Genomic DNA, 22,124 nt, shown 5'->3' on the forward strand with positions numbered 1-22,124 from the left:
AGTGATTTATTTATGCTCAGCTGACAAACTTTTGAGATAAAGATAGTGAAATAATTTATTGTGTTAGAAACTAGAACACATTTCTAGTGTTTCTAGTGCAACCAGTCCTTGCAAGTAGAAAACAAGTGCAGCAAGTATAGTAGTAGTCCTCAACCTACAACAAAGTTACAATGGCATTGAAAAGTGACTTATGACCATTCTTCACGCTTATGACCATTATACCATCCCCATGGTCACGTGATTTACATTCAGATGCTTGAAAACTGGTTCATATTTAGGATGATTGCACTGTCCCAGGGTCATATTGTTGCAGAATCAAGAGACTCAGACCCCGGAATCAAAAGAAGTTTGGTTTATTTTGCGCAAAAGGTTCAGAACAAAAAGCAATGTCAATGTCTGAACACCTTGTCATGAAAAAGCAAGTACATATATAGTCTCCAAAAGTAGTAACTTATGATCTCTGATTGGTTACATGAATTCTAAGCCCCCTTCTAGCTCATCTCTAGCCCCCCTTTGCGTTGCTAAATTATAGCTAAATATCTTGCAACACTGTCTCAAGCAAAAGTTACAGGTGTCTTGCGAAGCATCTAAGTTTCCGGCACCATTTGTGGTTTAGCTTCAAGCAAGACATATGTGGTAAGCGGTAACTGAATTTTGTGCTGGCCTACGAGGTGTGACCTACAGTTGAACTTGTGGTTTGGCATTCTCCATTTTCTTGTTCCTCTTCTAATACACATTTTCTTCATGCCTCACTTTTATGTCCTACCTCACTTTTATGACATGCAGCATTTTTATGTATTCTTTGCATCTTTCTTTATGGCCTGCCTCAATATGACCATCTTTTGCGATCTGACAAGCAAAATCGATGGGGAAGCCAGATTTACTTAACAACCGTGTTACTAATTTAACAACTGCAGTGATTCACTTAACAAATGCGGCAAGAAAAGTTGCAAAATGGGACAAAACTAACTTGAATAATTTCTCATTTAACAACATAAATTCTGGGCTGAATTGTGTTCCAAAAACCCACAGCAGGAACTGATTATTTAATTGATTTTTGTAACTATCCATCTCACTTTTATGTGACTATAAACTTTTGTCCAACATTGAAACTCCTTGCAGGCTATATACAAAAGCGAGGAACCCCGGAGGCCCCAGACCTTTCCCCTCACGAATAGACTGAGGGGAAGGTAGAGGAGAATGGGCCTAAAGGGAATGAATGGAAGTCCCACCAACATCTTTAGGGCTTCAACGCTGTTTCTCTAGCTTGGTGATTCACTTTATGTGTGAACTTTAATTCCCATAATTCCCCAGTCAGAATGGGGGAGGGGGGGTGAGCTTCTGGGAAATGATAAGTTCTGCAGCGAGATTTGCGACTTTCGCATCGAGGTTCACCCTAAAACCGCCGCTTAGAACTGAGCTATTAATAGCACGGAGACGCCTCCTTCTCGCTAACCGTCAATGACGTCAAGGGAGGGGAGGGCGGCGCTCGCTTTTCAGACACGGTCGCGCAGAGAATGTTCTTTTCCCAGCGTGCACCGCTTTGTGCTGCGTCATCGACGCCGGGCGCAAACGGGCTAGTCGCTGCGTGGCCGGCTCCGGGTGCGGTCGACGTACGTTCAGTTCCGCGACTATTCGTCATGGCCTCTGCTGGGACTCACGTTTCTCCTGCCGTCGTGGGAGCCCCGCTCCCCTCAGCGCCGCCGCCGCCGCCGCCGCTGCCGCTTCTCCCCGCCGGGATTCTGATCGGGGACCGGTTGTACTCGGAGGTGTCGCTGACTATCGACCACTCGCTCATCCCCGAGGAGCGGCTCTCGCCGACTCCTTCCATGCAGGACGGGCTGGACTTGCAGAGTGAAACCGACCTCCGGATCCTGGGCTGCGAGCTCATCCAGGCCGCGGGCATACTCCTTCGTCTGCCACAGGTCAGCGCAACCGGGGCCGAACCAATGGGGAAAGGAGGGAAGGCGGTGGGTTTGGGGGGGGGGAGAGGAGCGGCTAACGGACGGGAGGGCCCGGTCTCGGCTTAACCGAAGTCCCGGCCGTTCCATTTTCCGACGGGAGAACGGAGAGTTAGAAAAGTTCGGGCGTTCGTTGGCGCCGGAAGGCCCACCGTGGCGGAGACGCAGGAGAAGGAAAAGGAGGGAGGGGGGGGGAACGGCGCTTGACGCAAAATGGCGGCGGCTTCGCGACCTCGGCCTGCTTGACAGGCCCAAGCTCTGTCGCCGCTTCCGGGAAGAAGCGGGGCGGGGGGGGGAGGTTAGCGCTGCCGCTCTTGCGCATGCGCCTTTCGCCGGCGGCTGACATGGCTGATCTTTCTCTCCTCCCCGTCTGGGGATTGTCTTCACAGGTGGCGATGGCAACCGGGCAGGTGCTGTTCCATCGTTTCTTCTATTCCAAGTCCTTTGTCAAGCACAGTTTCGAGGTGAGTTCTAGGGGCATCGAGGAAAGGGAAGCTTGATAGACTTGGGGGGAAAAAGGCGTTTTGGAAAGTTTTTGTGCTTTATAATAATATATAATGGTCAGATTCAAAGGCCGTTTTCACAGAAAAATGGGCTTTTTCCCCCCCCACAGATTGTGGCTATGGCCTGCATTAATCTTGCTTCCAAAACAGAAGAAGCTCCTCGTCGGATAAGAGATGTGATCAATATTTTCCATCACCTACGCCAACTAAGAATAAAAAGGTAAGGCCAGCTCCACTTTTATTACCTGAAGCATACCTATGTATTTTGTTTAATTGTGCATTCTCACGCAGCGTAGTCTAAAACTTGTGGAGGTTTCAGTTGCATAGGGTTACTTTAGTAGGTTCAGGGGTCTTTGAATTGTTTCTGTACAGGTCTGTTAATATACGTTTTTTAAAAGGGTGTGCAGACTATGGTCATTTATTTAGCTACTTCTCTGTAAGTATTAGAGGGTTAACACGTTTGATAACTAATTGCTCAGAAATTGATGTAAGTCTAAGACATTAGGTTGGTACTTTTTGTTGTTGTTTATTTTATGTTGTATCAGTCTTTGTTGTAGTGACTTATTAAATCTGAACTCCAGTAAAAGTATTGATAGTCATTGGTGTAGAAGCAAGTAGGTTTTATCTAAGATAGTACTTTGGAATATCTACATTCAATTGTTTTCTAGTTGATGGTAGTATTATTGGTTTGGACAGTTGACAGGAATTTGATTTGCAGGAGATACCTGTTTTAATAGTATCCTTAGTGGTGTGAGCAAATGAAGCCTGAAAGCCATCTAAACCTAGGAATATAAACCAGACTTGTTGTTCATCATGCTTTGGTGTGCTTTAGTGATTGATTTAGAACTGTTTTGTTGTGGAACTGCTCAGCTTTTAATATTAAAAAAGCTCTGAACTAGCGGGCTTTTAAAAAATAAATTGAAAGCTTAGGAAATCTTTAAATAAATACTTTAGTTTCTAGACTGATTCTTGTTTTAATCCATAAATTTGGAGTAAATTTAGTAGTGATAAAGATGATTTCCTGAACTTGGGGAAGTTTTCCAAGAAGTTGTTGTGTGTTACAGGATAGTGGGCCATTCTAACAGATAAATGTTTGGACATATTTACGTATTTATGCTAAATAAAAATATTCATTGCTTGTATTGGCAAAATACATGATTAATTTTGCTTATTTACTTTCCAAATTTTTTTTAAAATAAGCAATAAAAATTTCATTTTGAATGCAAATGCAGCAAGGGCATTTTCAGTTACATTTTGATTTCAAAGGAAGCAAATATATTATGGCCAGCGAGTCTAAGACTTAATTATCTAGCTGCTGATTTAACAACTTGTATATATTTTAATTAATTTTTTAAAAAGCTTATAAACTAACATTCGAAACATTGGCATGCTGCTTTAGGTGGCAGTGTTGTATCGGGAAACTATGATTACATTTCTAATTAATTGATCTAATTTAAATATTCTCTGAAATTCTGCAACAAATCTGGTTATGGAAGCTTAAAATTTGGCATGCAGGTTCATTTTTTTTAACAGGATGTAAGTATATTTCTGTGCGTGTTACAATTTTACAAACAAATCAGTTGTACATGTTATTAACTTTAGCTCTTTTTTCCCTTGCAACCGACTATACAGCGACCAGCTACATTTACCAAAGCCTGGGTGATGTGGAGTGGTTCATAGAGATGAAGCTGTCGTCATGGCAACAGTGAGTGACGTATGGAAAATCCCCAAGGAGAAGCCAGTGCTCTCAGAATAGGTCACTGGAACCGGGGACTGACAGGTTGGCCATTGGTGGACAATTTGGAAGAACTCCTGTACCTTGGGTTAAGCTTTTATCTTTGCTGTCCAAGTTTTTGGAAACTAGTAAAATGTGTGTGTACATGTGAATTTTAATTACCAATATCTGTGCTGTGCTTAATAACTATTTCATAATTTATTCTGTATTTGAGGGTCCAAGGTGAACATTTCACCTTTACAACAGTGTTCCTATATGCGGTTGACTACTCTCAATATATAGCTTTTTATTGAATTTTTTTTACAGATTGCTTTAAAACTCAACTATTTTCCTTTATGAAACACAAATAATTGACTATGCAAATTAATCTTTAAGAATATAATTAGCATAAGTATTCAGTGATACTAGGAAATGTGTAATTTATTTCATCTGGAATAAGGTTCTTGTTGATTTTGAAAGAATAAAAGCAGGTGGATTTGTAAAGTAAAAGTAAATATGCATGCTTAGCAATTGAAAAAATACATGTTTTGCTTGTGAAGGTCCAGTCTCATCATCTTGAGTATTAAAGTATTCCATAAGCACCTTGAAAGGTGCTGTTATAATAGATAATAGAAATGTTTTAGTTCAGGGGTATCAAACTGCTGGCCCGCGGGTCAGACGCATCACCAGGAAACCGCATCCACCCCATTGCCGGCAACGGGGAAAGCTCCATTACGTTCCGCGATGTCACGTGGCATCGTAACTTTTTTTTTTAAATTCCATTTATATCCCGCCCTTCTCCGAAGACTCAGGGCGGCTTACAAGCTTAGCAGTAGCCTTCATTCTATGTATATGCCTGCTTATTAGGGCTTTCACACACACCCCAGCGGCATTATTACAAAGTCAGCTTATTGCCCCCAACAATCTGGGTCCTCATTTACCTACCTCGGCAGGATGGAAGGCTGAGTCAACCTTGAGCCTGGTGGGATGCGAACCTGCACTAATTGCAGGCAGCTGGTGTTAATTAAGGAGGCATTAGCCCACTGCTCCACCAAGGCTCTTGACATGTCTGGTTTAGTTTATACAATAAAATATCACTGGTCAGGTCTGTTAGATAATTTCAGTATTTGCATTTATTCTAACAAATTCAGTGAGGAATACGCTGAAAATGCATGTATTGGAAGTTACATGTTTTTTAATCAGCAGTACTATTCCAAAGAAGACATTTCTGATTTAAGAATGACTTTCCTGAAATTTATAGCATATGGATTATTCCATATGGATTATTCCATTTTCTTTTCTCTGCTTTATCAACAATACACAATATGGGACTTAAAGTTAAGATGTGAGAAACCTGTGTGTGTGTGTGTGTGTGTGTATGTATATGTACTCTAAATTAGCTGTTCTGATTTATATCAGGAATGGGAGACAATACAACTTGATATCAGACAACTAGATGACAAACCTAAGTATCTGTCTTTATATATTTTGGCCCAAAATGCACCTCACTGACCTTAGGGTTTATTTCTATAAATATAAATAAAACCCTGGTAGCACAGTGGTTAAGTGCAATGTTGCAGGCAAACTGCCCACAGCCTGGAGTTCAATCCCTGTGGGGCTCAAGGTTTACTCACCCTTCCGAAGTCAATAAAATGGAGACCCAGATTGTTGGGGGTAGTGTGCTAATAATGCTTCTACATTGTAAACTGCCCAGAGAGAGCTGTAAAGCACTCTGGGTGGTATATAAGCCTGAATGCTATTGCTATATATCCTGTTGCAATTGTAAGCAGTCATACAGTTCTCATCAGAGCACTCAGACACTGAGTTAAAATTGCAGCACAGTCTCCTTATAGGGGAGATGGTATAAAAATTTGATTCTTAAGGGTCAGTTATAGAACAAATGCAGGCATGCACCAAAATGTGCCTTTCAGAATGTACATATGTATATGTATACATGCACACACGTGCAAATTTAAAATACAGAACATCAATTTAGATTGTGAATGAGAGATACTGACTTGATAATTCGATCTCTGTTTATGTGTTCAGGACAGTATTTCAAATTGTAATCCTTTACAGTTTTACAAAAATAATTAGATACTAAACAGACTTGCAGACTCATTTGTATTTACTTACAAGATAATCCAGCTTTAAAATTTGCTTCCAATGAAATGTGTTTAATTTAAACTCTGATTTGACTAAATGTATTACAGTTGGGTACATCACTTTTATTCTAATGCCGGATCTATTGGAAGCAGTTGAACAATTGTTTCATATCATATATCCCTCTAAAATGAGTGTGCTTTAGCTGTTCTCAGTATTCAACGAACATATTTCTCAAATATAAATATGTAAAAATTATCTTGTGCTTTATACTCTGGTGAATTAATCTATTCCAGAAAAAGGAAATATAAAATATTTCTATTCAAATTTCTAGGTAGTGCAGTATTAAATATTGAGCCTTTTAATCGTGAAAAACATTTCACATCCAAGTAGCTAATATCTTCTTATGTACAAATTTGTCCAAAAACTTCCAGAATATTCTATTTCCCTCTGTGCCATGCTAGGGCTATTCAGTTTGGCATGTTTCAAAGGATGAATGGAACGTTCTGGAGTTGTTCAGTTGTTGTACACTAATCTTTTACTCCTTATCAATACTTTCTCATAACAATTACAAACTGCTTTTATAAATTCACTTACAATTTTTTTAATGAATATGGTCAATTGCCAAGTGCTATACTAATAGAGGTTTTAAATCTGATTACAGATAAGTTTGATATTTCTTAAGTTTTTGGAAAGTTTTATTGTTTGCCTTAAAAAACAAACTGCATAATTTTATGCACTTTCAAAAAAAGTTTGAAATTTAATTTAGGTTATTAAAATGAATGAAGCAGAAGCAGTTTAATAAAATTGGAAAGATACATGCATTTTCAGGAATTAAATAACATTAAGTATAAAATTGAAGGTGATATTTGCTTGTTTATACCACAAAAAATGATAATGTGAATTTGGGGAAAGACTTTGGTAAAAATAACTACAGGTGCCAGAATAAGTAACATTTGCCTGTTTAGGTTACACACCAGCAAGATTATTGAAACATCATAAAGACATATACTTCTTCATATTTTTTATTTCTCAGATGTCCTGTGGCTCTGAACTATCTTGGATAAGCAATCAAATATGGCATTTGAATCAAACACTACTTATAGAAATGTAATTTGTTAGATATGTCATTTGGCTCTTTATAACTAACTAAAGCAGGAATATGATTTGCTTTTCTCTCTGTCCAATTAAAAATGGTAACATTCAGAATATTATGCTGTTAACAGGTTACATGCCTATAACAAAGGAAAGAGGTTGATGCATTTTCTGAGTCTGTGGTGCTTATTTTTTGCAGTCTGGTGGAGAAAATATATTTTCCCCAATTTTTTTGTTCAATATGAAATATTCTAGAATTCAGAGTAAAGTAGAATGCCTAATGTTCTAAGACATGAAAGTACATATCTTTATCCAACAAAGCTAACCATCTAAATGTCAGATAGGGATATAGTGGGAGTTGTAGTAATATGCAAGGCTGCATAATAAGGTAAACATTTTTATTTGTTTTATTATATACAATATATACTTTAATGCTTGAATAAGCTTATCAAGGAAAATGTATTTTAAATGGACAACTTTTAAGTATTTCTCTATTACTTTATCTTTTAGTTTGTTAAAAAGTGAGAATTGTACCCAAAATCATAGTCTCCTCAAAATGTAGATACAGAAATTTATATGATTTCTTACTTGTCATTGCTTTTTAAACTTAAGAAATATATTTTGAAATTCAAATCGGACATAATGGAAGAAATCGTGTGCATGTCTCTGTATCTGTGTATACATGCGTGTAGATACATGCGCATATGTCCTCACTTTGGATATGCATGGAAAAAAATATTACAGGGTTTCATTTACTTATCTGTGCATAACAGATTTATTTTACAGAGTTGAAAGTGGCGGCGGAAATTTAAATATATATATATATACCAGTAAGTTCCTTTTCAGTTAATGGAAACTTTCCCTGAGAAACTGTTGGGACTCTTGTCTTGTAGGTCAACTGTCTTTTTAATGAAGTATCTTTCAAATGTCTCATTTCAAATATTGACAGTAAATGAAATTTTAGGTAATGACTTTTAGTTAACTTGGACAGCACAAGATTAAAGCTTAAACTTGTTTGCAGGAGTTCAAAATCTGGTTTCTGTTGCCATTAGTTGGTTGGAAAGGGAAAACAGAGAAGCTGCTGTCTTCGATATAGAAAAGCGTTTTGACTCTATCTCTTACAAACTGTAGGACTCCAAGCCCATTGATACTTGATCAGAACTACATAAACACCAAAAATCAAGTAATCAAAGCAGAAAGGAGGGTGCTGAAGGAATTGGGATTTTGTGTTCATGTCAAGCATCCACATAAGGTGAGTCTTCTAAAGTTTTTGCTTTCCAGTATTAAACTGCATATAACTTCATAATGATGGAGAAGGTAAAGATTTTTTTTAAATGCACTACTATATCACAAGTATAAATACCTTCTTCAAAAAAAGATAACACTTATAACCAGTAGAAAGGATGGTTTTGATTTTTTTCAGAAGCTGCTAGAAAACTTAAAATTTGATTACGATTGACATGCTCAAAATGTGATTGGAATAAAAAGTGTTAACTATTTAAATAACTCTTTGTTTTTCCTCCCTCAGATCATTGTTATGTACTTGCAAGTCTTAGAATGTGAACGTAATCAAACTCTCGTCCAGACAGCCTGGTAAGTTATTCCCTTCTTGTTTTATCTTTCTTAGCCAGAAAAATAGTAGCAGAAAAAAAAACAAGCTCGATGTCGCAAATACCAAGTAATGAACTGTAAGTTTAAAAATAAAAAAAAAACAAAGCTAAATCTTCTGGAATGTGCTGCTGCTTGTTTTCTGCATACTATTTTCATGGCTTTCATAATGCATTTCCTTGGAGAACTCAATTTAACTTTTTTCTTTTTTCTACTCTTTAATTAAAGGGTAGTCCCTGATGGTAAGTCATAGAACTCTGCCCTCTGCACCACAGCTCATGATCTGAGGATGGCCTGATTGGCTGCCTCTCTCTCCAGTCAATCCAGTGCAAGCTCAGCCGAGATTTACTGAAGTGGTCCATATCCAGCGGGCAGCATCTTCTAGTTCTGTCGGGGTGTCAAAAGGATTTGTATATTTGATTCTAGAACTACCTATTCAATATACATAATCATGAAATGTGTACTTGTTGTCCTAGTTAATGTGCTTATGACATTACCTATTAAGGTAAATCATATAAGCTTTGATTCTATCCTCCAAGTATCTTTTTATTTTGGGGGAGGAGGTTGCCTAATTGGGGGATTATTTTCCTCTGTGCATGCCAAAAGCTAGCACATGTCTCATTTATAGACATATTGATGAGTGAAGCTTTCCACACAGAAAATTCACAATAGAGCTGTACGCATGTTTGGAGGTTACTTGCTAGATTTAGAAAAATACTTCATACTAAGTTCTAGATTAGCAGTGACTATATTTCATTGTAAGAAATGTTTAACTTGTTAACCTGCAATTCTATATTGTACTTATGGAAATATGTGTACAGCTGTCATTCACATCTATTTCTGGCCTCCCAGGTGGTCTAGAAGTAATTGTAAATATTTTAATATTTTTTAAAAAATACAGAATCTGGTTGATAGTCATAGGAGACTAGATCATATGCTTATATCCCTTTCAAGATAATGGGATGTAAATTGTTTTTATAGTGTAAATGCTTAATTTTTGATGGCTACAGATTTGCTGTAGATCATGTTAATTTGTATGAAATTAACAGATTAGTAACAGTACAATGACTTTAAAAGAAATGAGTCATAAGAATTATTAATTTTTGAGCTAAAGTTTAGTTGATGGACACTTCCAAGAATTCTAAAAAAAAATTACATAAACTTTTTAAAAGCCTTTTGTGTTGAGGTGCACGGCATTATAATAGTAAAGACTGAACTCAAAACTCAGCTTGTACTTTCATAGGGTTCTAGAGAGATAAAAAGAGCCTGTGTGTTACAGTGGTCCAGGGGCATTTGAGGCATTATGTCTTTATGGCAGATTCTTTGACAAATGGGAACCTAAATTACTGAAACAAAAGAAAAAATAATAAAGTAGATTGAGTCTCCAACTTTCTTTACTTGATTTCATAGTGTCTCTTAAATAGGAAACATTTAACATTTATATTTTTCAGGAATTACATGAATGACAGTCTTCGAACCAATGTATTTGTTCGATTTCAACCAGAAACAATAGCATGTGCTTGTATCTATCTTGCTGCTAGAGCTCTTCAAGTAAGTAATTGTCTTTTTCCTCTGCTCATAGCTTTAGGTTATTAAAATGAATGAAGCAGAAGCAGTTTAATAAAATTGGAAATATACATGCATTTTCAGGAATTAAATAACATTAAGTATAAAATTGAAGGTGATATTTGCTTGTTTATACCACAAAAAATGATAATTTGGGGAAAGACTTTGGTAAAAATTTCCTAGGACAAACAACTACAGGCACCAGAATAAGTAACATTTGCCTGTTTAGGTTACACACCAGCAAGATAATTGAAACGTCATAAAGACATATACTTCTTCATATTTTTTATTTCTCAGATGTCCTGTGGCTCTGAACTATCTTGAATAAGCAATCAAATATGACATTTGAATCAAACACTACTTATAGAAATGTAATCTGATAAATATGTCATTTGGCTCTTTATAACTAACTAAAGCAGGAATATGATTTGCTTTTCTCTCTGTCCAGTTAAAAATGGTAACATTCAGAATGTTATGCTATTAACAAGTTACATGCCTATAACAAAGGAAAGAGCTTGACGCATTTTCTGAGTCTCTGGTGCTTATTTTTTGCAGTCCGGTGGAGAAAATATATTTGCTATCTGCTCTCTGCTCATAGCTTTTGTATATTTTCAGTTTTAATATTGATTATATAAATTATAATGGGGATTAACAGATTGGAATCCAATACCAAAGGAGTTGGAATCCCATACAAATGAGTGTGCCCTTGAAATGTACCTAGAAGCTTCAGTTGGTTGAAATTAGTGTCTGCATGATTTTGTGTAAGTCTAGATTTACATATGTGTCACTTCTCTTGCGGGAGCTGAATTGATTGCTGATTTGCTCCAAAGTTCAGTTCAAGGCACTAGTTACCACCTTTAAAGCCCTACATGGCTTGGGACCAGGTTATTTGAAGGACTGCTTTTTTCCCAGTTACATCACCCGACCCATCAGATAAGCAAGAGAGGGTATTTTATGGATCCCCTCCATCAAGGAAATCCACCTAGTCAAACCAGGAAGAAAGGCTTTTTCCATGGCAGCTCCCTCCCTATGAAACATAACCCCAGCAGAGACGAGATTCCATCTTGGTAGTCCTCCAAAAGGCTTTGAAGACATAGTTTTGCCAGTAGGCCTGGGGATCCTAGGTTGATAAGGAACCCATCAAGTGGCTTGTTTAAATGTCATTTAATATATGGGTGTATTGGATTTTGCATTTGGGGTTTTATTCCTATCAGCCAATCAGTCTCACTATGACTTGTTTAATTTATTAAATTTATTTAATAAATTAAAAATAAATAATGATTACATGAACAGATTTTCAGTATGAACTTGCCTGGAAGTTAACAGGAGATACCTGTCTAAAAGGGCCTACATTTTGAAAACTACATCAGGTCTTTTCAGATCTATGGAATGTACTGTCTTGGTTGGAAAAAAAACTGATTTGCAAGCTTTTTGGTAACATTTTGTCTTCTAGATTCCTTTACCTAACCGTCCTCATTGGTTTTTGCTTTTTGGAATTACTGAAGAAGACATTCAGGAGATATGTTTAACAACGCTTAAGCTTTACACTAGGAAGAAGGTAATTTCTATATACACGAATGACATTACAACTATTACAGTGCAGCCATTTCCCTTAATGTATGCATTCCAGTCAACTGTTTGTTTATTATATGTACACCCTGTCACAATCCCACAGGACTTTTGGTAGCTCTGGTTAGCATGCATGGAGACTTGGGGACAGTTTGAAGAAAAATAAAGTAGTAATAGTGAATCTACTATTATGAAAAGACTTTGAAGTTTAAAAAAGAAACCTAATTTATTACGTTGAAAACACGTTTATACTGAAACAAAGTAAAAATATTTTACTAAATCGCCTGGAGAAGAAGAAAAACTGAAAAGAAAGGAATAATTCTTTAAGAAACAGGAACAAAATTAACACATGGATTATACCTAATCCATATGGAATTATGTTGCTCAGTCTCATCTATCCTTCTGTACAGATCTGATTCAAAGGCTGAGAGTTGACAGAATCTGGAACACAAACATTCTTCATCGGTATATGGTCATTTTTTTCTCAAGCTAGAGATATCCAAAGATCTTTATAGATTAAAATATTTTAGATTTGAGGAATATAATTTAATATCTTAACAATCTGAACTCTTAGCTACCATCAAAGATCTAAGGTCACTGTAAAAATAATATCTAATTAATTATAAGTTATAAGTGGACATCCCTGTGACATCTGTCAAAGAACCTTTATTCCATCTCCAACACAGAAAGAGTGACCGTCAATATTTTAATTTTAGGGGCCTCGTGTAGACAGCTTCTTTTCTTTCTCTTGTCACCTACTTTAAGCTAAGTTAATACTCTCAGTGATAATTTTATATAGTTTGCTGAGGTATGGATCATTTTAATCCACAAATTTGTTTCTGCACATATGTACCTGAGTCGTCATCTGAATATGTAGAAGCCATTTATTTTTAAAAGTTCAACCACCTAAGTTTCACTATTAGAAGGGAATGTTAGAACACAACAAGCTGATCAAGGAACTGACTTTTGGACTCATTATATTTTTACAGCCAAATTATGAATTGCTTGATAAGGAAGTAGAAAAAAGAAAAATGACTCTACAGGAAGCTAAATTAAAAGCCAAAGGATTAAATCCAGATGGAACTCCAGCTCTTTCAACATTGGGAGGCTTTTCACCTGCTTCTAAGCCCTGTAAGTTTTATTTACTAGTGGTTGCCATTTTGACTATGTGCAGCCACAATCAGCTCCAGATTTTATGCTTTTTATATATTACTTCTAAAGCTATTTATACAATCGAGCAAAATAATGTAATCAGCTTTTGTCACAGTATCTAATTTGGTAGTATATGTTCTGAAACCTATTGGATATAGTAATAGGACTCACTAAGTCGCTGAATCCTTGCTCTCCAAATGTTGCAGCCATTATATACTTAACAAAGGTATGCAACTGTTTTGCTTCAAACTCAACAGGTGCATTGTGTTTTGGAAGCTCTACCATCCATTCTAGAATATCATCCTATCCCTCTTCAACAGCTCTAAGCATAGCCTACTAGGCCCTCCAATTTTCTTGTTCAATTTTGCAGCATAACGTAATTCACCATCTTCTCCAGTCTACTCAGTTGTCCTTCCCTGCTTCTTCTTAGCTGCTTCATTATATTCTTGACTCCTTTTTTCCTATTTTGTCTTATTCTGTATCTGGATCAAGCATGCATGTTTTGAAATGGTTCGTGCATGAATTATTTGTCATATCCTTACTGTTTAGCAACTCCTTTATGAATGGCTAGCTTGGGCAATGTGTGTCCCAAGTTATCTAAGCATTTTGGAAAGCATGGATGTGAAAAATATCTACCAAACGGTCCTTAGAATAATTAAGTTAATATATAAAAAGGTAAAGGTTCCCCCGCACATGTGTGCTAGTCGTTTCCAACTCTAGGGGCCGGTGCTCATCTCCATTTCAAAGCCGAAGAGCCAGCGTTTGTCCGAGGACATCTCCGTGGTCATGTGGCCGGCATGACTAGACGCCAAAGGCTCATGGAACGCTGTTACCTTCCCACCATAGTGGTCCCTATTTTTCTACTTGCATTTTTACATGCTTTCAAACTGCTAGGTTGGCAGAAGCTGGGACGAGTAACAGTAACACTCTGTTACGCGGCACTCGGGATTCAACCCGCCAAACTGCTGATCTTCTGATCGACAAGCTCAGCGTCCTAACCCACTGAGCCACCGCATCCCAAGTTAATACATGGTAGTGCTTAAAAGTTTGTGAATCCTTTTCAACTTTCAATATTTTCATGTAAATATGATCTAAAATAGACTGCTCTGCACAAGTGCTAAAAACAAGATGAGGATAACTCAGTTAAATAAATGAGCCAGAAACATACCTGAAAATGACCTAAACAATCCATATTTGTTTGTAGCAAAGTATGTGAATCTTTGCTATCAGTAACGGCTGTGTTCCCTCGCCCTTGAAACAGCGATAACTGCAACTAAATATTTTCTATTACTGTTGCTCAGTCCTGAAAATTGGCTTGCAGGAATTTTATCTCAATCCTTTTTAGAGAACAGCTTTAACTCAGGGACGTTGGTGGACTTCCTCGCATGAGCTGTCCATTTCTAATCCTTCACACATTTATATAGAATTAAACTCAGGACTTTGATTTGGCCATTCTAAAACATTAACTTTCTTCTGCTTTAACCATTCCTTAGTCGTACAACTTGTGTGCTTTGACCATGTTTACCAAATGGGATAAGATTTTTATGCTGGAATGCAGTTTTTGTCTTTCACCAAACAATCCTTTTCATTCAAGAACAAAAAGTTCTGTTTGGGCTCATCCTCCCACAGCAGTATTTATTTTGAGAAATTTCTTATTACCTCCCTACCATGCACATCATTGTTATACAGAGTTCCCCTAATGGTTGTCTTATGAACATTGACATTTGCTAATTCAAGAGAGCCCTTTAGCTCTTTAGATGTTAGTTTGGAATTCTTTGAGATCTCCTGGACCCTTGTTTTTTATTGTATCTTGGTTAGTCAACCACTCCTGGGAAAATTAACAATGGTTTTGAATTTGAAGACAATCTGCCTCACAGCGGATTAATGGAGTTTGAACTCTTTAGAAATAGTTTGATTACCTGTTCAAGACATTATATACCTCTCGGGCCGTTCGCAGACGGTGTTGGCAGGGGGGCAGAGGTCAGCCCCTAGGCTCCTTAGTTGTGGGGTGCCTCAGGGGTCTGTACTCTCGCCCCTCCTGTTCAACATCTATATGAAGCCGCTGGGTGAGATCATCCGTGGTTTCGGGGTGAGGTATCATCAATATGCTGATGATACCCAGCTTTTCATCTCCACCCCGAACCAACCCAGTGATGCTCTTGATGTGATGTCCCGTTGCCTGGAAGCAGTACAGATTTGGATGGGGAAGAACAGGCTCCGGCTCAACCCGGCCAAGACTGAGTGGCTTTACGTACCGGCATCTCGTTTAGTCCAAGAGGTTCCATCTTTGGTTATGGGTGGAGAGGTGTTACCTTCCGTTTATATGGCACGCAATTTAGGCATCCTCCTGGATTCACGACTCAGTTTTGAAGATCATATTGGAGTTGTGGCCAGGGGGCCATTTGCCCAGGTTCGCCTGGTGCGCCAGTTGCGCCCCTATGTGGACCGAGATGCCCTACGTACAGTCACTCACGCACTCGTTGCCTCCCATATAGATTACTGCAATGCTCTCTACATGGGGCTGCCCTTGAAGACCACCCGGAGGCTTCAACTGGTGCAGAATGTGGCCGCGCGGGTAGTGATGGGAGCATCCCGATACTTCCATATTACACCCCTCCTGCGTGAGCTACATTGGTTACCGGTTGTCTTCCGGGTGAGATTTAAGGTGCTGGTACTTAACTTTAAAGCCCTACATGGCTTAGGCCCGGGATACTTGCAGGACCATCTGCTGCCGGGAACGACTTCCCATCGCCCAGTGCGCTCACACAGAGAGGGCCTCCTCAGGGTGCCGTCAGCTAGACAATGTCGGCTGGCGACCCCCAGGGGGAGGGCCTTCTCTGTGGGAGCGCCAGCCCTATGGAACCAACTCCCCCTTGAGCTTCGGATGGCCCCGGATCTCCGGTCCTTTCGCCGCGGCCTCAAAACACTCCTTTTCCATCAGGCTGGCCTGGACTGACAGGGATTTTAATTATGTTTTTAATTTTTAACTTAATTTTAATTTATTCTACTGGGGCTATTAATTTAATTTCTTTTTAACTTTTGTATTGTATTTTATTGTTGTTAGCCACGCTGAGTCCTTCGGGAGATAGGGCGGCATATAAGTCCCAATAATAAATAAATAAATTATATACACTTCCATGTACCTGTGTTGTTGTGATAATCATACTTCAGTATTGAATACCAAGAATTCTGTTCTTTAAATAGGGTAGGACCTCAAATATAGCTAGCTAGCTAGCTTTGGACAGTTTTCTTAAATAAAGGGGATACTGTTTTTGACTCATGTTTAATTGGCTTTGTTTTATCGTTTCAGGGTTTGGAGAATAGATCACATTTTAGATCATATTTATGTAAAAATACTGAAAATTCAAAAGATTCACAAACCTTTAGGCACCACTGAATGTAAATCCAATAATAGTGGATATTTCTGTTACCTTAAAAACACTGACATTATTTATTTCAAATAATAGGAATCCAAATTGTTTGGGAGAGGCTTCTTTGGAAGCCACCGATTTTAAATTTTCAGAAAGGGGAGGCTAGTCATATTGTTTAAGGGGTAAGATAAAAGAGGCCAGTGTTTTAAACCAAGAAAAATTAAACTTAATGGTAACTGATGATCAGAATCTAGTTACTAGTTACAGAAAAAGGATATTTACCTCAGATTATTTTATTTCTTAGCATCTCCAAGAGAAATAAAAACAGAAGAAAAATCTCCAGTATGTATTAATGCAAAAACTATCAAAAAAGAGCCAGAAGACAGGCAGATGGTTTCCAAGAGTCCTTATAATGGGTAAGTAATGCAGTTTGCACAAAACAGAAATACATTTTTTTTCAAAGCTGGAACGAATCATTTCACAACTGCTCAATTATAATAAAATAGAAACTATTATTGAGTTTTTGTTATTAAGCATCATGCACAAAACAAAGGACCCCAGAATTTTATTTTAGATAAGTAGGCTGGTTGTCTCTGTTTTCTTCCTCCAGCAGATTCTAGCATGGCATATCCCTACGTTGTGCCCTTCAGCTAATCATTTCAGTTTCTCCCCCCCCCCCTCTGTTCTGCCTCCAATATCCTTATCCCGTCAAAATAAGCCCTACCTCAAAAATAAGCTCATTTGGGGCAAGGTGTACACCTAAAAATCAAGCTGGGAGGGCAGGGCTGCTCCATGCGGCCCAAACCTTACCATTGCAGCCAGGCCTCCATGCCCCAACACCTGCCTCACTGGCCCACCGCTCACACACATCACCTCTGGCCTCCATTTTGTCATCAGAATCCCTGGCTTCCAGGGGGCACCACATGCGTCAATCCAGAGCTCGGTTCTCGGCTGCAGAGGCCTTTCCTGAAGGCCTCTGACAGTGAAATGGAGGCTGGGGGCACCTCACGCATAAATCCAGTGCTCTGTTCTCAGCTACAGATGTCTTTCCTGAAGGCCTCTGGTGACAAAATGGAGCCGGGGACAATGTGCACGAGCTGAAGCGAGCAGCTGCAGAAGTGGGCCAGCTGGGCAGAGTTGTCAGTACCACCGCTGTGAGATGAGACAGGAAAAGACATCCCCTGAAAATAAGACTTATTTTCAGGGAAACTGGATTTCCCCCATTTAGAATAACCAAGTTTGTGGCTGTATCAGAAACAACAATCTTTTTTCACCTCGTACATGGACAGAACCAGCTGAAAAATGGGTTAAAGCATGAACCTCAAAACCAGCTGTTCTGTGCTGATTTCAGCACAAATTGTTTTCCTCATATCAACACTTGTAATAAAGCTTTCGTCACATGCTATTCATTTAAAGCAGCTTAATTGTTGCAGCCTATCTAGTAATGAATTCCTTTTTTTTCCCTTACCAGTATGAGAAAAGAGAGCAAGCGAAGCAGAAGCAGCAGAAGTGGTAGCCGATCAAAGTCGAGAACAAAATCACGATCCAGGTCTCACTCTCCAAGGAGACAGTGAGTATTTTTTACAATTTTAATTTAAAATGCAATGCATTCATATTGTGAATGCTTTGAGAACAATTTGGGAGTCTTACTCTGACTTTGGGCTTGCTGTGGAAGTCAACAGATCAGTGTTCTGTAAATTCATCTGAAGCAGTCCATGATGGTTGCAGCTGAGATCTAAAACCCAGCAGAGTTTGGGTTTCAGATAAAAGAAACTTATTGTCTGAAGGTATCAATGCAAACAAATAGGGCAAGGCAGGTGTATCTCACACCTTTTCCCCACTCATCTGTGTGCCCTGTACCCTGGTACACCCACCAATCTTCCCAGTACTTTCCATTCCCTGCCACCTCCTTGGCAGTTCCAGTACCTTGGGCTGCAAGCACTAAATATTGGCCAGCACGCCCACCTCCAATTTCCCTGGTACCTTTCTTTCCTACTTAGGAGCCCTTGTGGCGCAGTTGTTAAAACACAGTATTGCAGGCAAACACTGCCCATAGTCTAGTGTTCAATCCCTATGGGGCTCAAGGTTGACTCCATCCTTCCGAGGTCGGTAAAATGAGGACCCAGATTATTGGGGATAGTATACAAATAATGCTATTATATTGTAAACAGCCCAGAGAGAGCTGTAAAGCACTCTGGGCAGTATATAAGCGTAAATGCTATTGCTACATACCCTGCTTGTACATTGTAGACTACCCAGACTGTGCTATAAATCACTATGGGGCAGATACTTCAGCTGCTGCTGCCCGCTATGCCCTTCACTATTTCGTAGCTAACTAAAGTTGTTCAAATAAATTTTGCTGCAAATTAGCTTATTTTTGGGGCTCCTATACTATCATGAATTCTCACTGCAGAATTGAAAGCTGAATAGCTGAATTCCCTAAAAAGAAATATTGCATGAAATACACCAGGGGTGTCAAACTCAATTTCACTGAGGGCCGCATCAGCATTGCGGTTGCCCTCAGGGGGCCGGGTGGGCATGGCCTACTGGGTGGGCGTGGCTAGAGTGCGTATGGCCTACTGGGTGGGCGTGGCCAGCTCTACATCATTCGCATCAAGGGTGCCTATGGGGGCCTGGGCGGGAGTGGGACAGATCTGAGGGTCTCTGGCAGAAGGAGGGTCTCTGGGCCAGGGCCAAGGCAGTGGGGGCCGTTCCCTCACTGTTTCCAGGATGGCTTTGCGGGCCACATGAAACCACTTCGCGGGCCGGATCCGGCCCCCGGGCCTTGTGTTTGACATGTCTGAAATACACAATATTCTTCTAGGATCTTCTATATAAGAGTGGGATTCTCCCATAAGTGATAACACAGTATTCACTAGTTTTGCATATCAAACCATAACAGACTGGATTTCCTAATTTTCTATGTTGTTGTAATTGATTTGCAAACAAATGTAGTATGAGTAGTCCGGCAGAAGTAATTTCAGTAACGTAAGCAATAATGTTTAACTATATGAGCAGTAGGCAATTCAGAGCTATATTTTGCATAACAAGCTGAAAGGTATAATGTTGTGTTTTAAGTTACAACAATAGGCGGAGTCTCTCGGGAACCTACAGCTCAAGATCCAGAAGCAGATCACGTAGTCACAGTGGCAGCCCTCGAAGACACCATAATCATGGATCCCCCCATCTAAAGCCAAAGCACAGCAGAGAAGAATTGAAAGGAGTAAATAGACATGGTCACAAGCGAAAAAAGTCTCGCTCACGTTCTCAGAGCAAATCTAGGGACCATTCAGACCTCGTTAAGAAACATAGACATGAGCGAGGACACCACAGGGACAGGCGAGAAAGGTCTCGTTCGTTCGAGAGATCCCATAAAAGCAAGCACCACAGTGCTGGCCGTTCAGGACATAGCCGGCACAGGCGCTAAATGTGGGCGCATTGCTTATTATCTTTGTTTGGATGTTATACAAGGTATGGGACTGTTTGAAACTTGAAGTCAAATAGGATTTAATTTGAAGCCCAGTATGTCCAGAATGTAAGACACGTTTTAAAAAAAAATGTTGGATTTTTGCACATAAAATACCTTAGCAGTATCATCTAATTTGAAACAATAATCAGGTTAAATTGTATGTGTTTAGGATTGTGGTATCAATATGAAAACTGGAGATCTGTTTCTGTACAAATGTATCTTATTTTTATATGAACATATTGCAGACATTTCTATTTAAGTATAGTTATTTGTTTAAGATAACGGTGGGTACTTTCTTACACTGGTTTTAGTCTGCATGTGTAAATTTTTTTTACAAAAAAAAATAAAATATACAACTTTTTACTGCCCTGCTGAATACCTCATTAAACAATCTTTTGTCAAATTCTGATGTTTTCTTAACAAGTTATTATTTCCTCCTAGTTCCTCTTCAGATAGCGTGGAGAGGCATCTTCTGAAGTATCATTTAAACGTTAACAGCAACTTCCCAATAAGATAATGAATGTTGAAACTAGCAAAACTTGTTTTCTGTTCAGAATCAGATTAAATAGTGAATATGAATTGGATGAAAGGTCATTATTAAAATTCAAGCCTTCAATTCAAACTTGACTCTTGAGTGGACATTTGGGCACATGTATTAGGTTTTCTTTGAAGCAATAGTTGGCTGTGTCTTGGTTTGAATTTTTCTTCCTGGACTAAGTTATAATCAACAGTTACAAATGCTGATATATATTGCCTTGCTGCAGCATAATGTCAGCATTTATAATTTACTTAACTCATATTTCTAATTTGTTTACAATGTTTCTATTGTATTTTCTTAAAGACCTTCACTTTCATGAATACACTTTTATAGGCAGCCAGTTGGATTTCTGAACTAAAACTGAACCTCAAAAACCTGGTTTTAATTCTTATTCTGGTGCCCAAAGCTTCGCAACTAAGATATCAGTCTTGATTTCTGCAAGGTTATAAAAGTTTAGAGATCCTTTCACTTGTCTTAAATTGTAAAGCTTTTCCTTCCATCCTTGAGTTGGCAGAGGATAATATTGCAGATGCTACCCTGCCTCTATTCAATCCAGTTCAGGGCATGACACCAGGGCTTTGTCAGGAGTCTAAACATTGCCTTGTTTTTATTAAACCACATTGTGTTACAACAAGTCAAAGTGTGGAAAAACTTGGGAACAGCACTTTTGTTTAAAACTTCTCTCTTTTTTTTCTATAATTACCAATTGCTGAGCTGTGGATTCTTCTGTGCAAAGTGGGTGTGCAGAGCTGACCCCAGCATTTCATTATCAACACAACTTCAAATTATTCTCCAATTTAACCTTAAGTTATATATAACGTCTCTTTCCAATTCACATGGACCACCTCAAGCTTTTGTTTAAACAAATAGCAGCATGGTTGACCAGGGAACAAAGGGAATGACTGGGAAAGAGAGTGAAAGGGTTTGTACGTTTATCTGAGAAGAAAAGTCCATCCAGATGTGAAAGATAAGAGAAACTCTTCAAAGAGACTGCCTTAACTATAACGAAGTCTTTGTTTCTTCAAACAAAAGACACCATCCTGAAATTGTGCCATCCTTCCTTTTTCTTTTATCATCTCCATAAAAGAGATGGTTAGGGAGAGGTTGTGTCCATACTTCCGCCCTTGAGTTGGTGAGGTGTAACATGAATAAATCATGAGGCTGCTCCTGGATGTATCAGTAAGGAGGAATGAAATGATATAATTTGGATCTGGCTTATTTGTGGATGTGGTTAAGTCAATATCACGAAATGGGGTAAACTTGTCACAGATGATTGTGCTGTGGTTAAGACAAGGACACACGAAGTAAATAAGGAAGGGTAACTTGAATTATGTGGTACTAAGTTTATGGAGATTCTCAGTCTTCCAGGTCATGGTTGTCCCAAAGGTGCTTTTTCATGAGGCAACTAGACTTTCTTTTTTCTCCTTGGAAGACGTTTCGCTTCTCATCCAAGAGGCTTTTTCAGCTCTTGTTTC

At 38.8% G+C, this 22,124-nt stretch overlaps 1 protein-coding gene across 1 annotated transcript; it reads left to right on the forward strand.

Annotated features, from left to right (window-relative positions):
• Positions 1-1,561: 1,561 nt before the first annotated feature.
• On the forward strand, positions 1,562-20,472 carry CCNL1 (cyclin L1). Its single transcript, XM_081328127.1, has 11 exons — positions 1,562-1,925; positions 2,351-2,425; positions 2,575-2,684; positions 8,508-8,628; positions 8,905-8,969; positions 10,436-10,535; positions 12,004-12,108; positions 13,109-13,250; positions 16,947-17,058; positions 18,114-18,212; positions 19,721-20,472. Exons 1-11 carry the CDS (start codon positions 1,641-1,643, stop codon positions 20,067-20,069), a joined length of 1,563 nt encoding a protein of 520 aa, XP_081184253.1. The 5' UTR covers positions 1,562-1,640; the 3' UTR covers positions 20,070-20,472.
• Positions 20,473-22,124: the final 1,652 nt, after the last annotated feature.

This window comes from Vipera berus, assembly GCF_964194415.1.
Source record: "Vipera berus genome assembly, chromosome: 5".
In the NCBI taxonomy this organism is placed as follows: domain Eukaryota; kingdom Metazoa; phylum Chordata; class Lepidosauria; order Squamata; family Viperidae; genus Vipera; species Vipera berus.

Coding starts and splice junctions, on each gene's coding strand:
- CCNL1 (XM_081328127.1), top strand. CDS start 1,641: ATGGCCTCTGCTGGGACTCACGTTTCTCCTGCCGTCGTGGGAGCCCCG. Junction 17,059..18,113: donor TCCAAGAGTCCTTATAATGG/GTAAGTAATGCA, acceptor TTCCCTTACCAG/TATGAGAAAAGAGAGCAAGC. Junction 18,213..19,720: donor TCTCACTCTCCAAGGAGACA/GTGAGTATTTTT, acceptor TTGTGTTTTAAG/TTACAACAATAGGCGGAGTC.